Source organism: Rhinoderma darwinii, chromosome 9, assembly GCF_050947455.1.
Source record: "Rhinoderma darwinii isolate aRhiDar2 chromosome 9, aRhiDar2.hap1, whole genome shotgun sequence".
Classification (NCBI taxonomy): Eukaryota; Metazoa; Chordata; class Amphibia; order Anura; family Rhinodermatidae; genus Rhinoderma; species Rhinoderma darwinii.
Window position 1 is genome coordinate 51,445,119 of NC_134695.1, and position 21,265 is coordinate 51,466,383.

The 21,265-nt window shown below is 42.1% G+C and overlaps 1 protein-coding gene across 1 annotated transcript; it reads right to left on the minus strand.

Annotated features, from left to right (window-relative positions):
- Positions 1-672: 672 nt before the first annotated feature.
- Positions 673-10,870, minus strand: LOC142660367 (protein phosphatase 1 regulatory subunit 36-like). The gene is made up of 11 exons (XM_075836976.1): positions 10,826-10,870; positions 10,396-10,460; positions 8,423-8,551; positions 7,649-7,765; positions 7,374-7,456; positions 7,144-7,213; positions 5,938-6,036; positions 5,013-5,156; positions 2,773-2,815; positions 2,479-2,654; positions 673-1,421 (listed from the first exon to the last, which is right to left on the minus strand). The coding sequence occupies exons 1-11, from the start codon at positions 10,832-10,834 to the stop codon at positions 1,325-1,327; spliced, it is 1,032 nt and encodes a 343-aa protein (XP_075693091.1). The 5' UTR covers positions 10,835-10,870; the 3' UTR covers positions 673-1,324.
- Positions 10,871-21,265: the final 10,395 nt, after the last annotated feature.

The following is a 21,265-nucleotide window of genomic DNA, read 5'->3' on the forward strand; positions in this document are numbered from 1 at the left end:
TATTGAGGCGCTATTTTCGGACGTAATTCGGGGCATAAACGCCCGAATTACGTCCGTAATTAGTGCGTGTGAACATACCCTTAGACTAACATAGGTCCATGCGAGGCGCGTGAAAATCACGCGCGTTGCACGGACGTATTACACGTTTGTCTAAATAAGCCCTACGTTTTTTTTCTATCCTAATATTTAGATATTAGTGCCGTTATATTTGGCGCAAAATATGTAAACAACCCCCTGAACTGTCAATGGGGCGTGTAAATGGCAAGGGGGCGTGTTACTTATCACTGTGATACTGTCCAAACAGCTACGGACAGTGTCACAGCGGCTTCCTCCACTGTTTGACAAAAGCTGGGGAGAGGAGAGCGTGCGCGCGCGGCTCTGCCGCCACCACGTAACAGAACTTGTGACGAAGAATGTGAATTCTTCTTCTTCTTCTGTTCTGTGGCGGCGGGAGTATTCTCGGCAGCGACTTCATAGCTGTGCGCACATGTGTGCGGGCACGCACTTTCTCACTCTTCAGTTCTCGGCAAACAAGGACGACTTGACTGTGTGATCTCGCTGCCGACGATATTCCCACGGTTATTGACATGATTTTCACTAAAGCGCTGCCCAACTGCGGCATTTTGCTGCAATTGTTCAAGAAAACACAGAAAAAAATGATGATATGACTGCTATGTGTGAACACACCCGAATCAGTCAGGTCATGGGAATAATCACAGCAGCAGGGGAGAAATGTACTGATCTTGTGAAAGAGTAAATTCAATGGCCAAAAACCAACTAAGATAAATAATTAGACACACAAATTGAATTGTGCTTAAAGTTGGATGTTATTAGCCGACTGGTGACAATGTCAGCGTAGCCAGTAGACTGGTGGAAATGCGTCGCTACTGATGTGATAGTGACATAGCCGCTTTATTGGTGTGATGAATGCACAGTTTGCTCTGCTGGTGGGGGGTTGGCTTAGATTGCTCTGCTGGTGGTGATGACCCAAATCATAGTCAAGTCATATCCGGTAGTAGAAGTCATATCCGGTAGTAGAAGTCATATCCGGTAGTAGAAGTCATATCCGGTAGTAGAAGTCATATCCGGTAATAGAAGTCATATCCGATTATAATTGTCATATCCGGTAGTAGAAGTCATATCCGATTGTAATTGTCATATCCAGTAGTATAAGTCATATCCGATTGTAATTGTCATATCCAGTAGTATAAGTCATATCCGATTGTAATTGTCAAATCCGGTAAAAAGTCCATATCAAGTAAATCTTGTCATGTCCATATAAAATCCATGTCCGGTAGTAATAGTCATTTGCCTCTGTGGCTCACTAGGTGCGATTCTTTTTCTTTTTCTTCCAACCAGGTTCTTTAGTCTTCAAATCCTGTAGGTTGAACATCCTCGATGGCGCTCCTATTATGCCGAGACTGGAGACAGAAGAGAAAAGAGTATGAGCTGAAGAACTCGTATCTCCTTTCACATGCTTGGCACATACACAATCCATATGTGGGATATTACTTTTATACCTGAACCTATCACAGTCTTGCATATCCCCCCCCCCCCTCCACACCCACACACATTTCTGATAAAGAAAAAAGGGAGAGAACTGTGCAGTTTGTTTAATGTCCCAGGGCAAGTCGTTTAAAATGTGGCCCTTCCTAGTAACTACCATATTTATATATGAATACAGTGCCACATAGTACCTGGACAGAGAGAGCTGCACAGTGCCCAGATTAAATGGGAAACAACTGACCAGATAGTGCCCATCAAGTCCACACACTGAAGCTAGTACATAAAGTGCCAAGTTAGGGCTATACATTGGCTAATGTCTTCTATTTTGCCAAAACATAGTGCCTCATAAAGCCAAACAGTACCCACACAGTGTCATACTTGCTTACACAGTTCAAAATAGTGCCAAAACTGCCATACTTTGCCCACATAATTATGAAATACCTATGTAGCACCGTAATGGGCCCACATGGTGCCACCATCATACCAGTGTCAACAGTGTTATACTAGCCTACATAATCAAACCTTGCCCCCATACTGGAAAACAGTTCCGAGATGCCATACTTATTCACATATTCTGATCAAATAGCGCCAAACAGTGCCCACTCTGTGGAAAAGGCAAGGGGACACCCGGGACAACAATAAAATCTAGGACTGCATAAGGTTATCACCGAGATGGGATCTCATACTCCGAAACATTCTTCTTGATGCCTTTTGCACACACTTCCTGATGGTGGAACATGTATGGAGAACTCTCCATGGCAATGGCCAGTGTGGAGAGGTGGATTTCATACCGCTCGCTGGCGGTGCTGTGTATAGGAATCCTTCTGATTTTTCTGAGTCAAAAAATATATTTTTGTCATAAATTCAATATAAGTGTGACTGCTACCTCTGCACCCCCTATAGCTACGACCCTGTCTAGTCACTAGAGCTTGGACTATTTCTTGACCAATGTTCAGCAATAATGTGTTGTACCTCTCTTCTGCAGATGGTGTTGTCTTCTTCCTATATTCAAACAGGTTCCTCATTGGTTCCAGTTTGGAGTGGAAAAGTACTGTCCAGAATATCCTGCACAGCTCCTTCTCTATAGACTCCAGGTTTGTACGCTTCAGCGTCACCCAAGCCACTTTGACACTGAAGCTGTATAAACACTGCAAAGAAACAAACACACCCGATGTAAGAAATAAGCAAAGCGCCAGCGCCTTGTCCCCAGCAGAACATGACGACCTCTATTCATCATATCTTAGAATATAAATTCAATGCCGGTACCTCAATGAATCTGCGGAGCCTCCTTGTAGCTGATGCTTTGCTCCTGAAACACGAATACAGGAAAAATACAATAAGCTCTGAATTTTGAGGTATGACCAGAAACATGTGTGACCCATAGCAACACTGCAAGGGGCAGAGCGCCCATGAGGACATTACGACAGCCAGTGACAGCATGGCATTGACAGATACAGGCACATAAATACAGACACACAAGCACATAATTACACAGACTGGAACATATACAAATACATTAAAGGCACATATATGCAAGCACAAAGATACATTCACATTCAGACCCATATGCACCCACACAGGCACATATATACACTGTACGGATAATGTAGTAGATGTTACCTGCAGTCCTATGTAATACTACAGATAGCACAGTGATAACTCTCTGAGTACAGATAATGTAGTATATGTTACTTGCAGTCCCATGTAATACTACAGATAGCACAGTGATAACTCTCTGAGTACAGATAATGTAGTAGATATTACCTGCAGTCCTATGTAACACCAAAGATAACACACTCTGATAACTATACCCACACATATATAAACACACACAGAGGCATACATATATAAACACTAACAGAGACATATATACACATACTGGAACATATACACACAAACACAGAGACACATATACACACATAGACAATTACTATCTCTCCTTGCTCACAGGCTCACAGGCTTCTTGCAGGACGGGCTGTGGGCGGAGCTTCCTCCTCTGCTCTTGTTCCTCGGCTCTTGTTTCCTCCGTGTGTGTGTGTGTGTGTGTGTGTGTGTGAGTGTGTGTGTGTGTGTGTGTGTGTAAGGAGGAGCAGAGGACAGAGCAGAGGACAGAGCAGAGGCAGAAGCCAGTGGCACCCCTACATGCTGGGAGGGTGTAGCACCCTGTGCACTTGCACAGGTCGCAAACCCCTAAGGCCGGCCCTGATTACAGGCCATCATAATTGGCAGCCTGTGTTTTATGGGTAAATGTAAAAAATTTAAATTCTCTCCTTGCTGACAGGCTGTAATGTCCGTGGCTGCAGGCTGTCAGCTCCGGTCCCCTCCTGACAGCCGCAGCCACGAGTCGGCATTCGCTGGCCCCAGCCTCCTCAGGAGACGCCAGCGCTCGCGTCCACTCACCTCAGCCGGATCTTGTAGGGTGCGCGCGCAAGCCCGTGCCTGCTCTTAAAGGGGCAGCGTGCGCACCGGACCTTTTGACGAACTTTGACCCGTGAGTACCCTGGACTATAAGAGGGGTCCAGCCCCCTGCTTCGATGCCTGAGCGTTGTTGTTGTTCCCTAATTTGTCTATGTGATGGCCGCCTAGTGTGTTACCTGTTCCTGTACCTGTTCCAGTTCCTGTACCTATTCCAGTTCCTGTTCCTGTCCCTGTCCCTAGCATTCCATACCACCCTGGTTGAGCACTGTGCTGTGCCAAAGTCGTGTCGTGCTGTATCCACGTCTGACCTGCTTCACCTCGCCTGACGTCTACCTGCTGCCTAGTCCTAGCCGAGCCTGCCTTGCTGCTGTCTGAGCTGCCACAGGTACCTATACGAACTATAGACAATCACCTGTGCCCTGTTTGCCATCTGCCTTACCGCCAAGGCGGAATGGCCCAGTGGGTCCACAAACCCTTCGTGACACAGGCTCACAGGCTTCTTGCAGGAATGGCTGTGGGTGGAGCTTCCTCCTCTGCTCTTGTTCCTCGGCTCTTGTTTCCTCTGTTGTGTGTAAGGAGGAGCAGAGGACAGAGCAGAGGCAGAACCCAGTGGCGCCCCCTACATGCTATGAGGGTGTAGCACCCTGTGCACTTGCACAGGTCGCACACCCCTAAGGCCGGCCCTGATTACAGGCCATCATAATTGGCAGCCTGTGTTTTATGGGTAAATGTAAAAAATTCGAAATTCTCCACAGCTGAGCAAGATTTTTTTTATTGGGTCCCAGTACTCCCCCCCCCCCCCCCCTCTCTTGTGTAGGGAACAGTTCTGATATTAACATTATTACTATTCTATAGTCTAATCATTAGAGTGTCTTCACACGGTGCCGTTTTGCTGCGTTTTTTTTCCGTGCGGCTGAAAACCACATAGATAAATGCATGCCTTTTTTGCGTGATTTGTCGCGATTTTGCAAATGCGTTTTTTGTCCACGCAGTAAGAAAACGTGGCAAAACCGCACCGTGTGAATACATTCCTAAATGGCAAAACGTAAGACACCACATTTTTCATAAGTTCTCAAAAGATAACATACTTCTCAAATGCCATGTGGTGCTGTTCCTTTATTTCTTGTCCAATATTAAGGGCAGAGTATCTGACAGTGAGATGTCTCAGTGCTGCTTCCAATCTCTTCTCCAGATCTGACTTCTCTGCCAGTTTTTCTGGAGGTCTCCGACTCCTAGAAACACAAACAAGCAGCATTGTAAGAAAAGCCTTTATAGAGGGGGTGAGGATTCATCCCAACATTATGGACAATAGGATCTCTTCCCCCTTTCTTTTTGGTGACATTTTCAAATAATTCAGCTTTTATTACCACATTTTTGGGATAAGTTCACACGTAGAAGATTTCTGCAGCAAATCTGTTGACAATTGTAGGGAAATCTGCAGTGGCAAATCCGCACCAAATTGTGTGGATCTCCCTGCTGCGGGTGTCAAATGCTACTACAATTACTTCCCCTGGCGCTCCGTTGGCAACGCTTTTCTGCCGGTCTTTGTAGACCCGGCTTCCAGAGTTGTCACATGTGACTGCCGCAGCCTGTGATTGGCTGCAGCAGTTACGTGTCGTCACGATGTACACAGACCAACGGGGACAGGAAAGCATTACTACGGGAGATGAATATAGTGTCTTTTTTTTTAACATATTGAACTATCTGAACTTACAAATGTTGCTGCGAATCCACAGGTAATCCACAGCAACATGTGCAACACTAGGATTTACTTGCGAATTTCTTCTTCCCCATTGAATTTTATCGGGAAAACAGCAACAAACATGTGCACTTCCATAGCAGAAGTTGACATGCTGCAAATTTAGAAATAAGCACCGCAAATCAAGTTCTGTGCAGAAAATTTCAGCAGCATGTTCATTGGATTTCTTCAAATCTCATCTACTTTGCTGCTAATGCAAATCCGGACAGAAAATCTGCAGCAACCTGTTACTTGTGAACGTGACAAACACTTACGGTAGTAGAGATTTTGGCCTTTTGTCTTGTGATTGTTTCATTAGAAAACAATACATGTAATAATTCACAGACGCTAGGAAATCATCAAGTTCCTTGGATCTAAATAAAAATGAAAATAGTTTATGTAAGACACTAAATATGAAGAACCTAATTTTTGAGAACCAGTGATGACAGAAAGAGGAGGTTTTGTCCATAGTAACCAATCAGCATGGTCTTTGGTATGGGAAGTCAGAGGTCGCCCCTCTACAACACAGTCAGTCAACCATCGGTCACTGCAAATTTCACCGTCAACCCTGAATCATAATTACAACAATTCTTTCTGTCCCATTACCGCCCCTCACCAGCCATACAGTCCAAGGAACAGTGGAATAGTTATCTGGGGGTTCTGTACACACACTTCTTATTCTGAGTGGATAAAGCTGAGGCGGGAATGTCTCGGGTGGCCCATACACCAAGTAATAATATGAAGAGAAGCCTAAAACAAGACTCCACCTGATATTCTTGGATCTTTTATGTCACTGATCAGATCTGTTGAGCAAGTTATGGCTAAAAATATATTAGAGTGAAATTTTAGACGAGTGTTCCAACAGACACTCACTCCGGGAATTTATCCAGATCCAGATCATAGGTTATATCAATATATATATCGGAGAGAAGTAAGAGACACATACATTGCTAGTATGCTCAAAAATACTCTGAGGTTTATTGCCAAAAACAATTACAATAATATCTTTCAAAAGGGGAATAGGCTTGATTTCAGCCAATCCTTCATAAAAGGAAGCAGGCCAGGGGATAGTATAAAATAATAAACTATCAGTTACTCAACCCCTGAAGTAAGCTTCCCAGATTAAAGCGGTGAAGAACAGGACCTCAGTGCTGGAGCGGCGGGCACTGTAGAGGTTGAATACCTGCTAGTTTATTATTTTATACCATTGCCTGCCCTACTGTATTTTAAATACTCCAGGATAACTATTCTAAGGTTCTCAGGATCGCTGATCCAGGGGTGGACTTACTTTGTGTGACCTGTGTAGCTGCACAGGGGCCGAGTAGGTAAGAGGGCCTAGTAGCCATATAAAAAAAAATCGAAGAACAAGGGGCCCAAATATTGTTCCTGCACAGGAGCCCTCTGCTGTTTGTGTCCGCCCTGCACTGATCTATAGGTCAATGGGAATAGAATATTTTGCCAGTTTTGTAGAAGCGACATACCCGAAGACGGAGGCAAAATCACATGTGAAACACAGACGTTCCTGTTCTTCCATCAAGGTTAAAGCCATTCCTGGAAGAGAATGGACAAGTAAGATGGATCTGCTGTTTACCCAGTTAATTGATAGAAAATTATTGGGTTTTTTACGGGTTTCGGGGAAATACACTTGTCCCCTCAACAAAGTCTTGATGGAACAGACACATGATGCATAAATCACATGGATAATACTCACTCTTGACGTCTTTCAGAGTCTCCAGTTCAGGTTTCCTCTTCAATGGAAGGGTCTTTTCAGGGGATTTATCTCCTGGTCCCCATCTAATGTAAGAGTATAATAGTAAAATAATCTCTTACTGTCTCTTTAAGACTAAGTGAATTATACATAGAATGTGATTTCTCAGCTATAACACATATACACTTTTACAAGCTGCAGTATCTGATGATACAACTCCTAATAATCCAATGTAGATTTCTGTTTGTTGCATTTATGTATGACTATACTCAAATTACCTGCCCGACGGGGTCTCCTCAAGTGGGACTGACTTCTTCGTCATCAGGGTCTGCTTGGGGCCCATTAATTTGCTGCTGCTGAGGGGGGGCAGCTTGCTCAACTGCACATTGCGGTACCTAAAGTAATAGTATAAGAGAATAGTTTTACAGGTATTTATAAGAGACTATATAAGCATCACCTAGATGTGGTGGTGGCGTGACAGAGGGTAAGTAGGGGACTGGGTCCCAGCGGTGGGTTTGGGGATCCCACCAATCTTAATCTGGCCCTGAAAAGAACCCTGAATAACTCTTGTGGTGACATTCTGCAGCTTAAAATACTTGTCCAGTAACTAAAGCTGAATATGTTTAGGATTGCCTAAACTGTTACATCCCATCAGTTGTGTGAGTAGGACTAGTGTCAAACTAGGCTTAAAGGGGTTTTCCAGTCCCATAAAATGAGTGGCCTATTCTCAGGATAGGCCATCAATATGTGATCTGTCAGGGTCCGACTCCCAGCACCCCCACTGATCAGCCGTTTTGAAGGGGCCGCAGGGCCCACTGCTCGTACTGTGAATCGGTGGAGGTGCCAGGTGTCGGATCCCTACGGATCACATATTAATTGCCTATCCTGAGGATAGGCCATCAATTTAAACCCCTTTAAGCCCTCTGAATGTAACAAGAAAGAACGTGTAAAGTTTTGTTAAAGGACGAGTGTCGCGAAAAAAAAATTATTATATCAATTTGCTTTCTCCATCTCTGTATGTGTCGATTAACGTAGGACTATACTCAAATTACCTGCCCGACGGGCTCTCCTCAAGTCGGACTGACTTCCCCGTCATCAGGGTCTGCTTGGGGCCCATTAATTTGCTGCTGCTGCTATTGCTGCTGAGGGGGGGCAGCTTGCTCAACTGCACATTGCTGTAACTAAAGTAATAGTATAAGAGAAGAGTTTTACAGGTATTTATAAGAGACTATATAAGCATCACCTAGATGTGGTGGTGGCGTGACAGAGGGTAAGCAGGAGACTGGGTCCCAGCGGTGGGTTTGTTAAAGGACGTGTAAAGTTTTGTTAAAGGACGAGTGTCGCGAAAAAAAAAAGAATTTATATCAATTTGCTTTTAGTGTTTTATTTTTCTTGTCTATGGGGGCTGGCATTTTTTTTTCCATCTCTGTATGTGTCGATTAACGACACATACAGACATGGAATACGGCACATACAGCCCCGTAGTGAATGCGAACGGGGCCCGTTCCATCCACTATGCTGTACGCCGTCTATGTGGGAACGGCTCCCACACAGTCCAAATTGAAGGTCTTCGGCCGAGCGACGTCCGGCGCCATTTTCTTGTGGACCGGAAGCCGCGGCCGGACAGTAAGATTACTACTTCCGGTCGCAGCTTCCGGACTTGTGCCCTCGGAGTGGAGGGAGCAGACGGAGCGGACGGACCGGACCATTTTTGTTTTTTCCTCCCCAATTTCGAAAAGCCATAAGTTTTGGATTTTTCTATCGATATAGCCGTATTAGGGCTTGTTTTTTGCGGGACGAAGTGTAGGTTTTTATGCACCATTTATTATACGATATAATGTACTGGGAAACTGGAAAAAAACCTCTTTGTGGAGTAGAAAGGGAAAAAAAAAACCTGTGATTCCTCCATTGTTTTTTGGGTTTCATGTTTACGGCGTTCTCCATGCAGTACGATTACGGCAAAACCAAAATGATATAGTTGTTTTTATGTTTTACTGCTTTTAAAAATAAAAAAAATAGTTGTTAAAAATAAAAAGAATTTGTGTCACCAAATTTTGAAAACCATAAAGTTTTTATCTTTCCGTCAATTGAGCAGCGTGAGGGCTTGTTTTTTTGCAGGGCGAGCTCCAGTTTTTGTTGGTACATAAAACCTTTTGATCAGTTTTTATTAAAATTTTTGTGGGAGATGAGATGAACAAAAAACAGCCATTCAGCCGTTATTGTATTTTTGTTTTACTGCGTTCACCGTGCAGGTTAAATAATGTTATATTGTAATGACTTTTACAGACGCAGCGATACCGGCTATGTTAATTTTTTTTACATTGCTTTTGGAGGAAAATTGGAAAAGGGAAGTTTTTTAAACTCTTAATTTTTTTTATGTATATAAGAAAACCTTTATTTTACTTTTTTGTATTAGTCCCCCTAGGGGGCTTGAATCAGTGATGTTTGGATCGCTTCCACGATATACTGCAATGTTAATGTATGGAGGGAACATTATGTTCTTTTCAGGCTCGTATTTATAGGAGCACAGATATGGCAGACCTGGGGGCCTTCATTAGGCCTCTAGGCTGATATAACAATCATTAACACCCCACGTTTGCATCAAGAGGGGGTTAAAGGAAATAGGAGGGGGCGCCCCCTTATTCTAATGGCTTAGATGTGGCATTAGATGTGGCATTTAAGGGGTTAAGCGAGCGGGATCCTGTTAGTTACTGTAAAGATTTGGGTGTAACATACAGCCATCACGCTCATTTTATGGAGTGTGCTCAGCCCGTGAGCCTGCAATATACCACCCCACCTGGCCTCCATTATAAATATACGGCGGAAGTTGGGAAGGGGTTAAAGGGGAGCTCCATCTTTGAAGACACTTTAGCAGAGATATATATAAGAAAATTGCCTCAAAGGAAATACCTAATATAAACCTATTAACTGAATAAAAATAATAGACAATGAGAGCTTATAATCTTTAGTGAATCTTTCTACTGTCTGAAACAGAAATCCTGGAGACTGTGGAGTCTCTTCTTACCTTGAGAACTCAAGTGCCTTTTTCTCATCGTTCCAGAGAAATCCTTCCGGACAAAGTTTTCTTATCTGAAGATAAAATGAAGTTTAAACTTAAGATCTAGTCTCAGACTAAAAATCTATTTACTTGGGGGGAACCAATAATGAGGTTAGGAAGTGAAAGGGTTAAAACTAGACAATACTTGATATAATGGTAAGGAGTATAAAGTATGGTGGATCAGTGCTCAGCCCTATTGCCTTACAGCAAGTGTTCCTAGGAACAATTAAAAGAAACATCTGCCGATGCAATCTTCATAGTTTTGCTACGGCGAATACATTTTCTGAAATAATGTAGAAATTGTGGTATAGATGAGGGTATACATGGAGCAAATTACATAATTTCCCCTGGGTTCCATGTATTACAGGGGGTGGGGCTGGAGGATTAGGTTATTTACCTTCTCCATGGTTTTGGAATAGATAAGACTGAGGAAATCACATGGAATCTTACCTTAAGAAGTCTGTTGCCAAGCAACTAGTCTATAGTGACATTCAGTGGGCGGAGCAACGGAACTGTATGTGGGCGGGGCACAGCAATCTAAACTGTAGCTATAAGTAGTGACAGGCAATGTGGGCGTGGCAAAGCATAGTAGTGCCCACAATAAACTCATGACGGGGCATACATGGAAAATATAGGACCCCAGAACACAACACTAAATGGCCTCACAAAAATCAGTTGTGTTGGTGGAGCCGGGATGTATATTAAAACATTAATGTTATTTCTAAATATTACAGTGTTACACACCCCAGAAGGACGGGCATTGCCCATGTTGTTCCACCTCCACAGTTCCTTTACCTCTAGTAATATAACAACAGTAAGCATGTAGTATATATAATATATACTGCTGGATTCATGATGTATAAACATTGCTGCCCTTATACTATGCAGACTGCTCCAATGATGTCATATACAGTAAGGATCGCCCATGCTAAACCCTAGAGACTCCATTACTCCGAATCCCGAAATAAAAAAAACATACACAGCATTTCATCGTAAAACATTTTTGTGGCTTACGCCAACTTTATTGACCAAAATTTAATATACAACAAAGGGGAGCCCAATATCATCACTGCACTGCACTCCAGGAGCCGGGACCCACGTGCCCCTAGCACCCCACCTCTTAATGCGGGCAAGTCCGCCTACCGTGGCCAGCCCTGTCTGCCTGCCACAGTAACCCCGCCTAGGGAGCCGCCAGTCCATATGTTGCCCTTCTGGTCGCCCCCCAGCATATGATCCTGGGTTCAAATTCCATATTATTTCAGCTATTTTATAAAACATCATGGTGTCACTAAACTATCTGAACCCCCCCCTATCCTCAGGATAGGCCATCAATAGCTGATGGGTCGGGGTCTGACTCCCTGGACCCCGCCGATCAGCTGTTTTGAAGGGACCGCAGCGCTTGTACGTGCGCTGCTTCCCCTTAAATTCTTATTGCTCACTGTGAATCTTTGACATGCATTTAGCGGGGACCTCTAAATAAATACAGACCCCCGACAAGACCCGCTAAATAAATACAGACCCCAGACCAGACTTCCTTAACCCCTTAAAGATATAAAGAAACAAACACGGCGCCACATGGTGTGAGTAAGCCCAATCAGACAGTCAGAGTATGACAGATGGATGCTTACCACAGCTGGATAGGTCAAAACACTTTGAAATAGAAGTAGATCGTGGAGAGTGCTGCTGCCGAAATCCCAAATGGTAACACCAATGGGTAACCGTGCAATATTGGTAATTATAAGGTAGAAAGAAAGGGGATGTAACCACGGCTCTGCTACTCAATAAGGATCCAGAAATTGATAATAGTATTTGTTGGTAAGAAGGCTACGCGTTTCAATGCCGCATCGGCATCTTCCTCAGGCCATATGAATTGCAGTTAAAACTATGTAGCTTTATATGCACCACGCGGATAAAAAAGCCGCCAATGTGTTCAGGGTCAGAGGGCACAAATGACGTAATCAGTGCAAGGATCACCAATGAAACAGACGAACATGTCTATGAACAAAAAAATTACATTAATGTTAAAACAAACACAAATGTTGACATATCGTAACATTTACAGGTTAGTTGAAATGAAACAAATAAATAAATTAATAAATAAATAAATAAATGGAAACATGAGAAAAGGTGGTCCACAAATAGAAACGCCCGAATATCACCACCCGGTACCTGCAAAAGACCAATACTATAATAAGAGCAGCTAAATAGAAAAAAATGGCAAAGGGACAATATATATAAAATACTTAATAAATAGATCTAAAAATACAAAATGCATAAATATGCATTCAGTTAGGTCCAAAAACTTTTTTAAAAAAAACGTATTAGCATATTGAATAATCAACGAATGTATTGGAATAGATATAATTATAATTAACATTAACCGATAACATGTGTGAAACAAATATCTGCAATGGTGCCGGGAAAAAAGACAGAACCCGGCAATACAATAACCAGGCACCCGCATAGCCGCTCGAGAATCAGAACCATGGACAGCTCAGGGGAAAATAAATAAATAAATGAATAACCGGACCCAAGAAAAAAAGTTTATAATGTGTACACAGACCATTATACCATTGTATTACTAAAATACTAAGATATTAAACTACTAAAATATACTGCTCTGTGCATCTTTTATCGCTTTTGATCTCATTTCTATTTATATATTTTAGCAGTATTTGGCTTAAAAAACACATGCAAAGTCTGCATCAAATCTGCACTGTGTGGACAAGGCCTAATACATTGAACTCAATGATAATACAGTATGCAGTTAGCTCTAATGCTCCCTCTAGTGGCGGCAGCAGGCTGCCAGCATGTTATGTTTAAACCTATGTTTATGCAGGGGATTGGATTTCTGTATCAGAAAAGCGAAGTTGAAACCGCTATAAAGATATATTGAGAAATTAATCTGCACAAAACTACAAAATTACAAAACGCAGAGATCTAGCATTTGGTAATGTTTTTTTTCGTGTGTCAGCCCTTTAAGCTCTAGTCTGCCAAAATTCTTAGTGGATACTGTCCTAAGGAGCAGAATGCTGAGCATCATGATACTTTATTGGATGTGTAGTCCATGTCACCAGAATCAAACCAACTGGAATTTTTATGGGGGGCAAGAGCTCATAAGACCTTTTTACCATGAATGTGAAGAACTCCCAAAGTGAATCCGCTTCAATGCAAACGACGTGACCTGTAATTCTCTGAAAGTTCCCAGAATCCTGGAAAGTACTGAAGCTTTTGATTTTATCTCCAAAAATGGCAAGGCCGTATTTATATGCTGCAAATGGACCCTGACCAATGGTAAGGAGCCAAAACTGAAAATAAAAAACGTGGGGGGTTTATTAATAACGTCATAAAATTAATAATTCTATAAGACTGTGAAAATGGTTCAAATTGCACTAAATAAATGTTGCATCCACATTTTCCAACAAAAAAAAAGGCATACCCTGTTCATAAAATTGGTGCGTTTTACCTACACCTCTTAGCCACGCCCCTTTTCTACACTTTCAAAACTAACAAGGGAGGTGCATAAAGTGTCCAAAACATATAATAAATTTGGCCCATGCCGTGTACTCTGCTTTTTACGCAAAAGAATCCTAGGGAAATTTGCTTGGTAAATTTTACCCAACAGTCTTTTAAAAAATGCGTCCAAACTCTAATTTAACAGAGGGAGATTCGATGTTTAGAAGCAGATAGCAGCTACAAGGAGCACCTGTCACTCTGGAGGACCCGGCATTACATGAACAGGGGAGTATAACACTTGCTGCTGGAGTCCTCCATTGTTAAGTGCTGTTCGCTGTAGGCCCCAGCAATTGGACACCCTGTGGTCAGCTTATGATTTTGGGACCCTTCTAACTTCGCTCCCAGGTTCCTCTGCCGCCGTTGAGATCCTGTGTGCAGCAATTTCCAGGATTGAAGAGAAGCCCAGGAGTGAGGATGGTAAGTATATGGAGGAGTCTGGTCAGGGTATTTTTCTTGTCTGATCTGGGGTCTGAATTAATTTAGCAGTCTGGTCTGGAGCCTGAATTAATTTAGCAGTCTGGTCTGGAGCCTGAATTAATTTAGCGGTCTGGTCTGGAGCCTGAATTAATTTAGGGCTTCCTAAATGCCGCTCTTGAGCACCGTTCTATTGGAACTAACTTCTTACGATTTATTAACCTCTTAAACTCAGATGCCCATCCACACTTACAAACAACGGCTTAAACAGCCCCGATTTTGATATGTTTCGGAGAACTAGACAGGGCTGTACCCTGTCCCCACTCATTTTAAGGGATCTATAGACCCTTTACAATTAACATTTTTAGCAACCTCCTCTTTCAAAGTGATCACCTTACACTCGACAGAATTGAGAATTGCGGTTTTCTCGATGATATATATTATTATTCATAGAGAAAGAGACCTCCAGCTCACCTTATACGTATAGTTTAGATCATCTCGCACGGATCCTCGTGTCGGCACACGATAGGTAACAGCAGTAGAAACAAGGAGGATTTTGGATCCAGCGTAGATTAGTGAATTAAAATGGAACGATGTTCCAAGTTTAATTAGATTCGTAGATTAAAAAAAGGAAAAAACCAGGATGGATGGTTGGGAGTGTGCAATCCTGGTAGTGTGAGGAAAAAAATCAATAGTAAATGAAGCCTACGCGTTTCAGACGCTAACACGCGTCCTTAGTCATGGCTGATGCTGACCTTCTGGTTTGTTTGACTGAGATATATATCCCTGTTGACAGGTGTTGCTAGTAAATTTGATTGCCCTTCCCCTGAATCTCTGTTTCGTAACCTAATGTTATTAGATTAATATACATATTTGACAACTAGATGACACATGTGAATTGGGGATAAGCCATAATATCAGGATTAGTTGAATTGTTTATTTTTGGAAACATAGTGTATCATGGCTTTAGTCGAAGTAATACAGATATATTTGGCTCTGATTTGTCAAAGGACATGACTTCCGGTTCACTGGGTGATTATTTGTGTTTGCGTTCCACAGTGCATAGTAACCCTGGAACGCACCCCGGAGACGCAGCAGCAGCTGGAGGCAAACGCCAAGCCGGAAGGTAAATTCAATGAGTAGATATGAGAGGGAAAGAATATGACTTAATATCTGTAATAATTGACTATAACAAGTGTGGTAAAGTGTGATATAATAGTATATTTGGGATTTGTGTATTGGAACGTAAAAATATTTGTTTATGTGAAGGTTCATTTGTAGGGGATGAGCTGGAGGCGTGTTAAATATCATTGTTAGATTGACAATCTCAGTTTAGTCGTAATAGTGTAACCAGAATATCTATTTTTTTGTTTGGAAGGTCAGTAGATGATGTAAATACCACATGAAAGGTAACAGCTACCTAGAAATGTATAATTTTTTAGAGAAAGAAAGAAAGGACAGATTGTATATGAACAGTGATATGTATAGTTGGTTTAGTGACTTATTTTAAAAAATGTAAAGATGCAAGAAATCTATAACATGCACGATACATTGTTAAAAATAGTACGAACCTGGACATAAAGAATTGGTAGACTGAGCGTTTGAATTAACCAATGGAGAAACGAAAATTATTGTAATTAGTTACGTATTCGTAAGGTGACCATTATGTATCATGTTATTTGTGTAAGTACATAAGTTGTTATGTTATCATATAGACAGTTTATAGTGATTGTAACGTCTGTATATCAAATGGTATAAGGATGAAACCAGTGTGATACTATACGTGAATGGAAAAGTGGTTGGAAGTAGTTAGTCGAATGTTACGTTTGACTTGGTAGTGTATATAGAAGTCACACTGAAGATTATATCATGTATGTTAGTAATGAAGACTCAAATCATTTCTTATGTTAAGACCACTGGGGAAACGGGTATTTAACATGAAAATCCAATACGCTTCGCGTTGATGGATTTTGTGTTGTAGGTCTCCCCCTCTTTTGGGTAGATGTACTTTTTCGATGGCTTGGCATTGGAAGGATTTGGTTGCTCTATTGTGATGATATATAAAATGCTTGGCTGCATTGGAGATATTAACGATATTCTGGTTGCGGATATAGCTTAAGTGCTCTAGTATTCTGATTTTGAATTTTCTGCCTGTACAGTGCAAAATTATATAAACTGTAATTCAACTGCGGTTATCTATACTATCGAATGCACAGAATGTAAACTAAAATACGTTGGATGTACAAGCAGAAAATTCAAAATCAGAATACTAGAGCACTTAAGCTATATCCGCAACCAGAATATCGTTAATATCTCCAATGCAGCCAAGCATTTTATATATCATCACAATAGAGCAACCAAATCCTTCCAATGCCAAGCCATCGAAAAAGTACATCTACCCAAAAGAGGGGGAGACCTACAACACAAAATCCATCAACGCGAAGCGTATTGGATTTTCATGTTAAATACCCGTTTCCCCAGTGGTCTTAACATAAGAAATGATTTGAGTCTTCATTACTAACATACATGATATAATCTTCAGTGTGACTTCTATATACACTACCAAGTCAAACGTAACATTCGACTAACTACTTCCAACCACTTTTCCATTCACGTATAGTATCACACTGGTTTCATCCTTATACCATTTGATATACAGACGTTACAATCACTATAAACTGTCTATATGATAACATAACAACTTATGTACTTACACAAATAACATGATACATAATGGTCACCTTACGAATACGTAACTAATTACAATAATTTTCGTTTCTCCATTGGTTAATTCAAACGCTCAGTCTACCAATTCTTTATGTCCAGGTTCGTACTATTTTTAACAATGTATCGTGCATGTTATAGATTTCTTGCATCTTTACATTTTTTAAAATAAGTCACTAAACCAACTATACATATCACTGTTCATATACAATCTGTCCTTTCTTTCTTTCTCTAAAAAATTATAAATTTCTAGGTAGCTGTTACCTTTCACGTGGTATTTACATCATCTACTGACCTTCCAAACAAAAAAATAGATATTCTGGTTACACTATTACGACTAAACTGAGATTGTCAATCTAACAATGATATTTAACACGCCTCCAGCTCATCCCCTACAAATGAACCTTCACATAAACAAATATTTTTACGTTCCAATACACAAATCCCAAATATACTATTATATCACACTTTACCACACTTGTTATAGTCAATTATTACAGATATTAAGTCATATTCTTTCCCTCTCATATCTACTCATTGAATTTACCTTCCGGCTTGGCGTTTGCCTCCAGCTGCTGCTGCGTCTCCGGGGTGCGTTCCAGGGTTACTATGCACTGTGGAACGCAAACACAAATAATCACCCAGTGAACCGGAAGTCATGTCCTTTGACAAATCAGAGCCAAATATATCTGTATTACTTCGACTAAAGCCATGATACACTATGTTTCCAAAAATAAACAATTCAACTAATCCTGATATTATGGCTTATCCCCAATTCACATGTGTCATCTAGTTGTCAAATATGTATATTAATCTAATAACATTAGGTTACGAAACAGAGATTCAGGGGAAGGGCAATCAAATTTACTAGCAACACCTGTCAACAGGGATATATATCTCAGTCAAACAAACCAGAAGGTCAGCATCAGCCATGACTAAGGACGCGTGTTAGCGTCTGAAACGCGTAGGCTTCATTTACTATTGATTTTTTTCCTCACACTACCAGGATTGCACACTCCCAACCATCCATCCTGGTTTTTTCCTTTTTTTAATCTACGAATCTAATTAAACTTGGAACATCGTTCCATTTTAATTCACTAATCTACGCTGGATCCAAAATCCTCCTTGTTTCTACTATTATTATTCATATCAAATCCTAAACAAGTCCTTCCCAGACTTCTTTGTGATTTAGAGACGGTCAGTCAATTATTTGGCTTCTTCCTAAATTTAGATATAACTGAAACCTTACTACTTAAGTGACCAAGCCATCCTCTGTGGGCACCCCAATAACCATTTATATGGCAATCTAAGTCCCTAATGTACCTGGGTATTCAGATCTCTCATCAACCTTCCCCCCAATAACACCTTAACAATGATCTATACATGCTATCTCTAGAAACAACTATGTCCACTTGGAAACATTTTCCACAAGGGAAGGGCTGATCTTATTAAGTTCCCAAAAAACTTCTCTACATTTTACAATCCCTTCCGATCTCTTTAAGACCGAAGAAAGGAAAACAAATAAATTTTGTAATATACCAACATTGAATATCTAATATTCTTCTTGCTTGGCTATCCTTCTTTCATCTGTGTAGATTCATTTATTAATTTATATTGTATGTAATCTTTTAGAATGGATGGAATAAAAATTAGTATTTTATATTTGACTTCTAGACTCAGTGTTCTCCATTTTGGTACCAGTGGCATAACTACCGCTATAGCAGCCGTAGGGGCTGCTACTGGGCCCGCGGCATGAGGGGGCCCGTGTCGCCCGCCGGCACGGGCCCCCACCATGGCCGGAGGCTCCGCTAGCAGCCGCTACGGCTGCTACAGCGGGACGCTACTGAACTCTACGGCAGAGCAGGGAGGAATCTCCCCGCTCTGCCATTAAACAAAAGACATGTATCCCCCTATCCACAGGACAGGGGATACATGTGTGATCGCTGGCATTGATAGGAAGAACGGGGGACTGAAAGTCCCCTGAAGTTCTCCATCACAAACCTCCGACTTCCGGGGTCTGTGACGGCAGCTCCGTAGAAATGAATGGAGCGCCGGTCGCGCTTGTGCGCATGCGTGACCAGCGCTCCTTTCATTTTTATTGAGCTGCTCAGACGCCGGAAGTCAGAGGTTAGTCATGGAGAACTTCAGGGGACTTTCAGTCCCCCGTTCTCCCTATCAATGCCAGCGATCGCACATGTGGATATCCTGTGGATAGGGGGATACATGTCTTTTGTAGGACACGCTGTAGGTCGCATTTTTTTAGGAGGGGGGACGCTGTATGGCGTTCCCTACAGGGGGGGCTGTATGGCGTTCCCTACAGGGGGGGGCTGTATGGCGTTCCCTACAGGGGGGGGCTGTATGGCGTTCCCTACAGGGGGGGCTGTATGGCGTTCTCTACAGGGGGGCTGTATGTCGTTATCTACAGGGGGGGCTGTATGCCGTTATCTACAGAGGGGATGTATGGTGCTATCTACAGAGGGGGCTGTATGGCGTTATCTACAGAGGGGGATGTATGGCGCTATCTACAAAGGGGGCTGTATGGCGTTATCTACAGAGGGGGATGTATGGCGTTATCTACAGGGGGGGCTGTATAGCGTTATCTACAGAGGGGGCTGTATGGCGTTATCCATAGAGGGGAATGTATGGCGCTATCTACAGAGGGGGCTGTATGGCGTTATCTACAGGGGGGCTGTATGGCGTTATCTACAGGGGGGCTGTATGGCGTTATCTACAGAGGGGGCTGTATGGCGTTATCTACAGGGGGGCTGTAAAAAAGGCACTATCTACAAGGGGGGGGTTGTGTGACACCCAGGGGAGGGGGGCCCCAGTCAAAAGTTTGCTATGGGGCCCAGTCTTTCCTAGTTACGCCCCTGTTTGGTACTATATATAATGAGTACAGTCATGTCATCTTAGGGGATTAATAATGTAAAATGGTGCATATGTATGCCTTGTGGATAGGTTGTATTACATTTTGAATCTTGTTGGCAGCACATCTCCTATTTACACAGGTAGATGTGCTGCCGGGAAGCGACCATTTTTCTTGCCGCGTAAAGGATGCGATTAGCTGACAAACAATTGCTCTTACTACTATACAGGGTAATTCAGATTTACCAATCATTCCAGAAAAGGCCAAACAATGTCCCTGGCATCCTATGCCATCCTCTGTCTATTATAAAATGCTGATACTACACATAATTGTTCTTAAAGTGTAGCTAAACATTTGACAAACTTCTGATCTAGGGGTATAGTGAGCATTTTGACCCCATAGTTAGTTTTCTGAATTGATTAGCATTGGGCAGTGAAAATGAAAGAAAAATAAATTATTCCAATAAGATGTCGTTTAAGCTCAAAATTTTTCATTTACAAAAAGGACAAAAGAGAAAAAGAACTCCGACATTTGTAAAGGAATTTCTCCAGAGTACAGCAAAACCCCACATGTAGTAATAAACTGCTGTTTGGACACATGGGAGGGCTCAGAAGGTAAGGAGTGCCATTTGACTTTTGGAGCGTAGACTTTGCTGGAATGGTTTGCGGACGCCATGTCACATTTGCAAAACCCCTGATGTACCAAAACAAAAGTGACCCCATTTTAGAAACGACACACCTAAAGGCATTTTTCAAGAGGTGTAGTGAGCATTTAGACCCAACAGGTGTTTCTCAGAAATTAATACGCAGCGGATGATTTCCACTGATATGCCATTTCAGTGCACAATATGTTTTGCCCAGCTTGTGCCACTGGAGAATCTTACCTCATGAATTGTTAAGCGGGTTCTCCGGGGTATGGCTTTGCCATATATGTGGGCGTAAACTGCTGTTTGGGCACACTGTAGGTTTTAGAAGGGAGGGAGCGCCATTTGGCTTTTGGAGCGCAGATTTAGATTGGTAGAAGTTTTGTTTGGAGTTTTACTTGTATTTCAGTTGATAATGTGGGGGCTTATGTAAGCTGTGCGGAGTACATCAAGGTATATGTAAGCTGTGCAGAGTACATCAGGGTGTATGTAAGCTGTGCTGAGTACATCAGTGTATATGTAAGCTGTGCAGAGTACATCAGGGTATATGTAAGCTGTGCGGAGTACATCAAAGCATATGTAAGCTGTGCGGAGTACAACAGAGTATATGTAAGCTGTGCGGAGTACATCAGGGTATATATAAGCTGGGCGGAGTACATCAGGGTATATGTAAG

Coding starts and splice junctions, on each gene's coding strand:
- LOC142660367 (XM_075836976.1), bottom strand. Junction 8,552..10,395: donor AAGGCACTTGAGTTCTCAAG/GTAAGAAGAGAC, acceptor CTATTACTTTAG/TTACAGCAATGTGCAGTTGA. Junction 7,214..7,373: donor GACTCTGAAAGACGTCAAGA/GTGAGTATTATC, acceptor ATTCTCTTCCAG/GAATGGCTTTAACCTTGATG.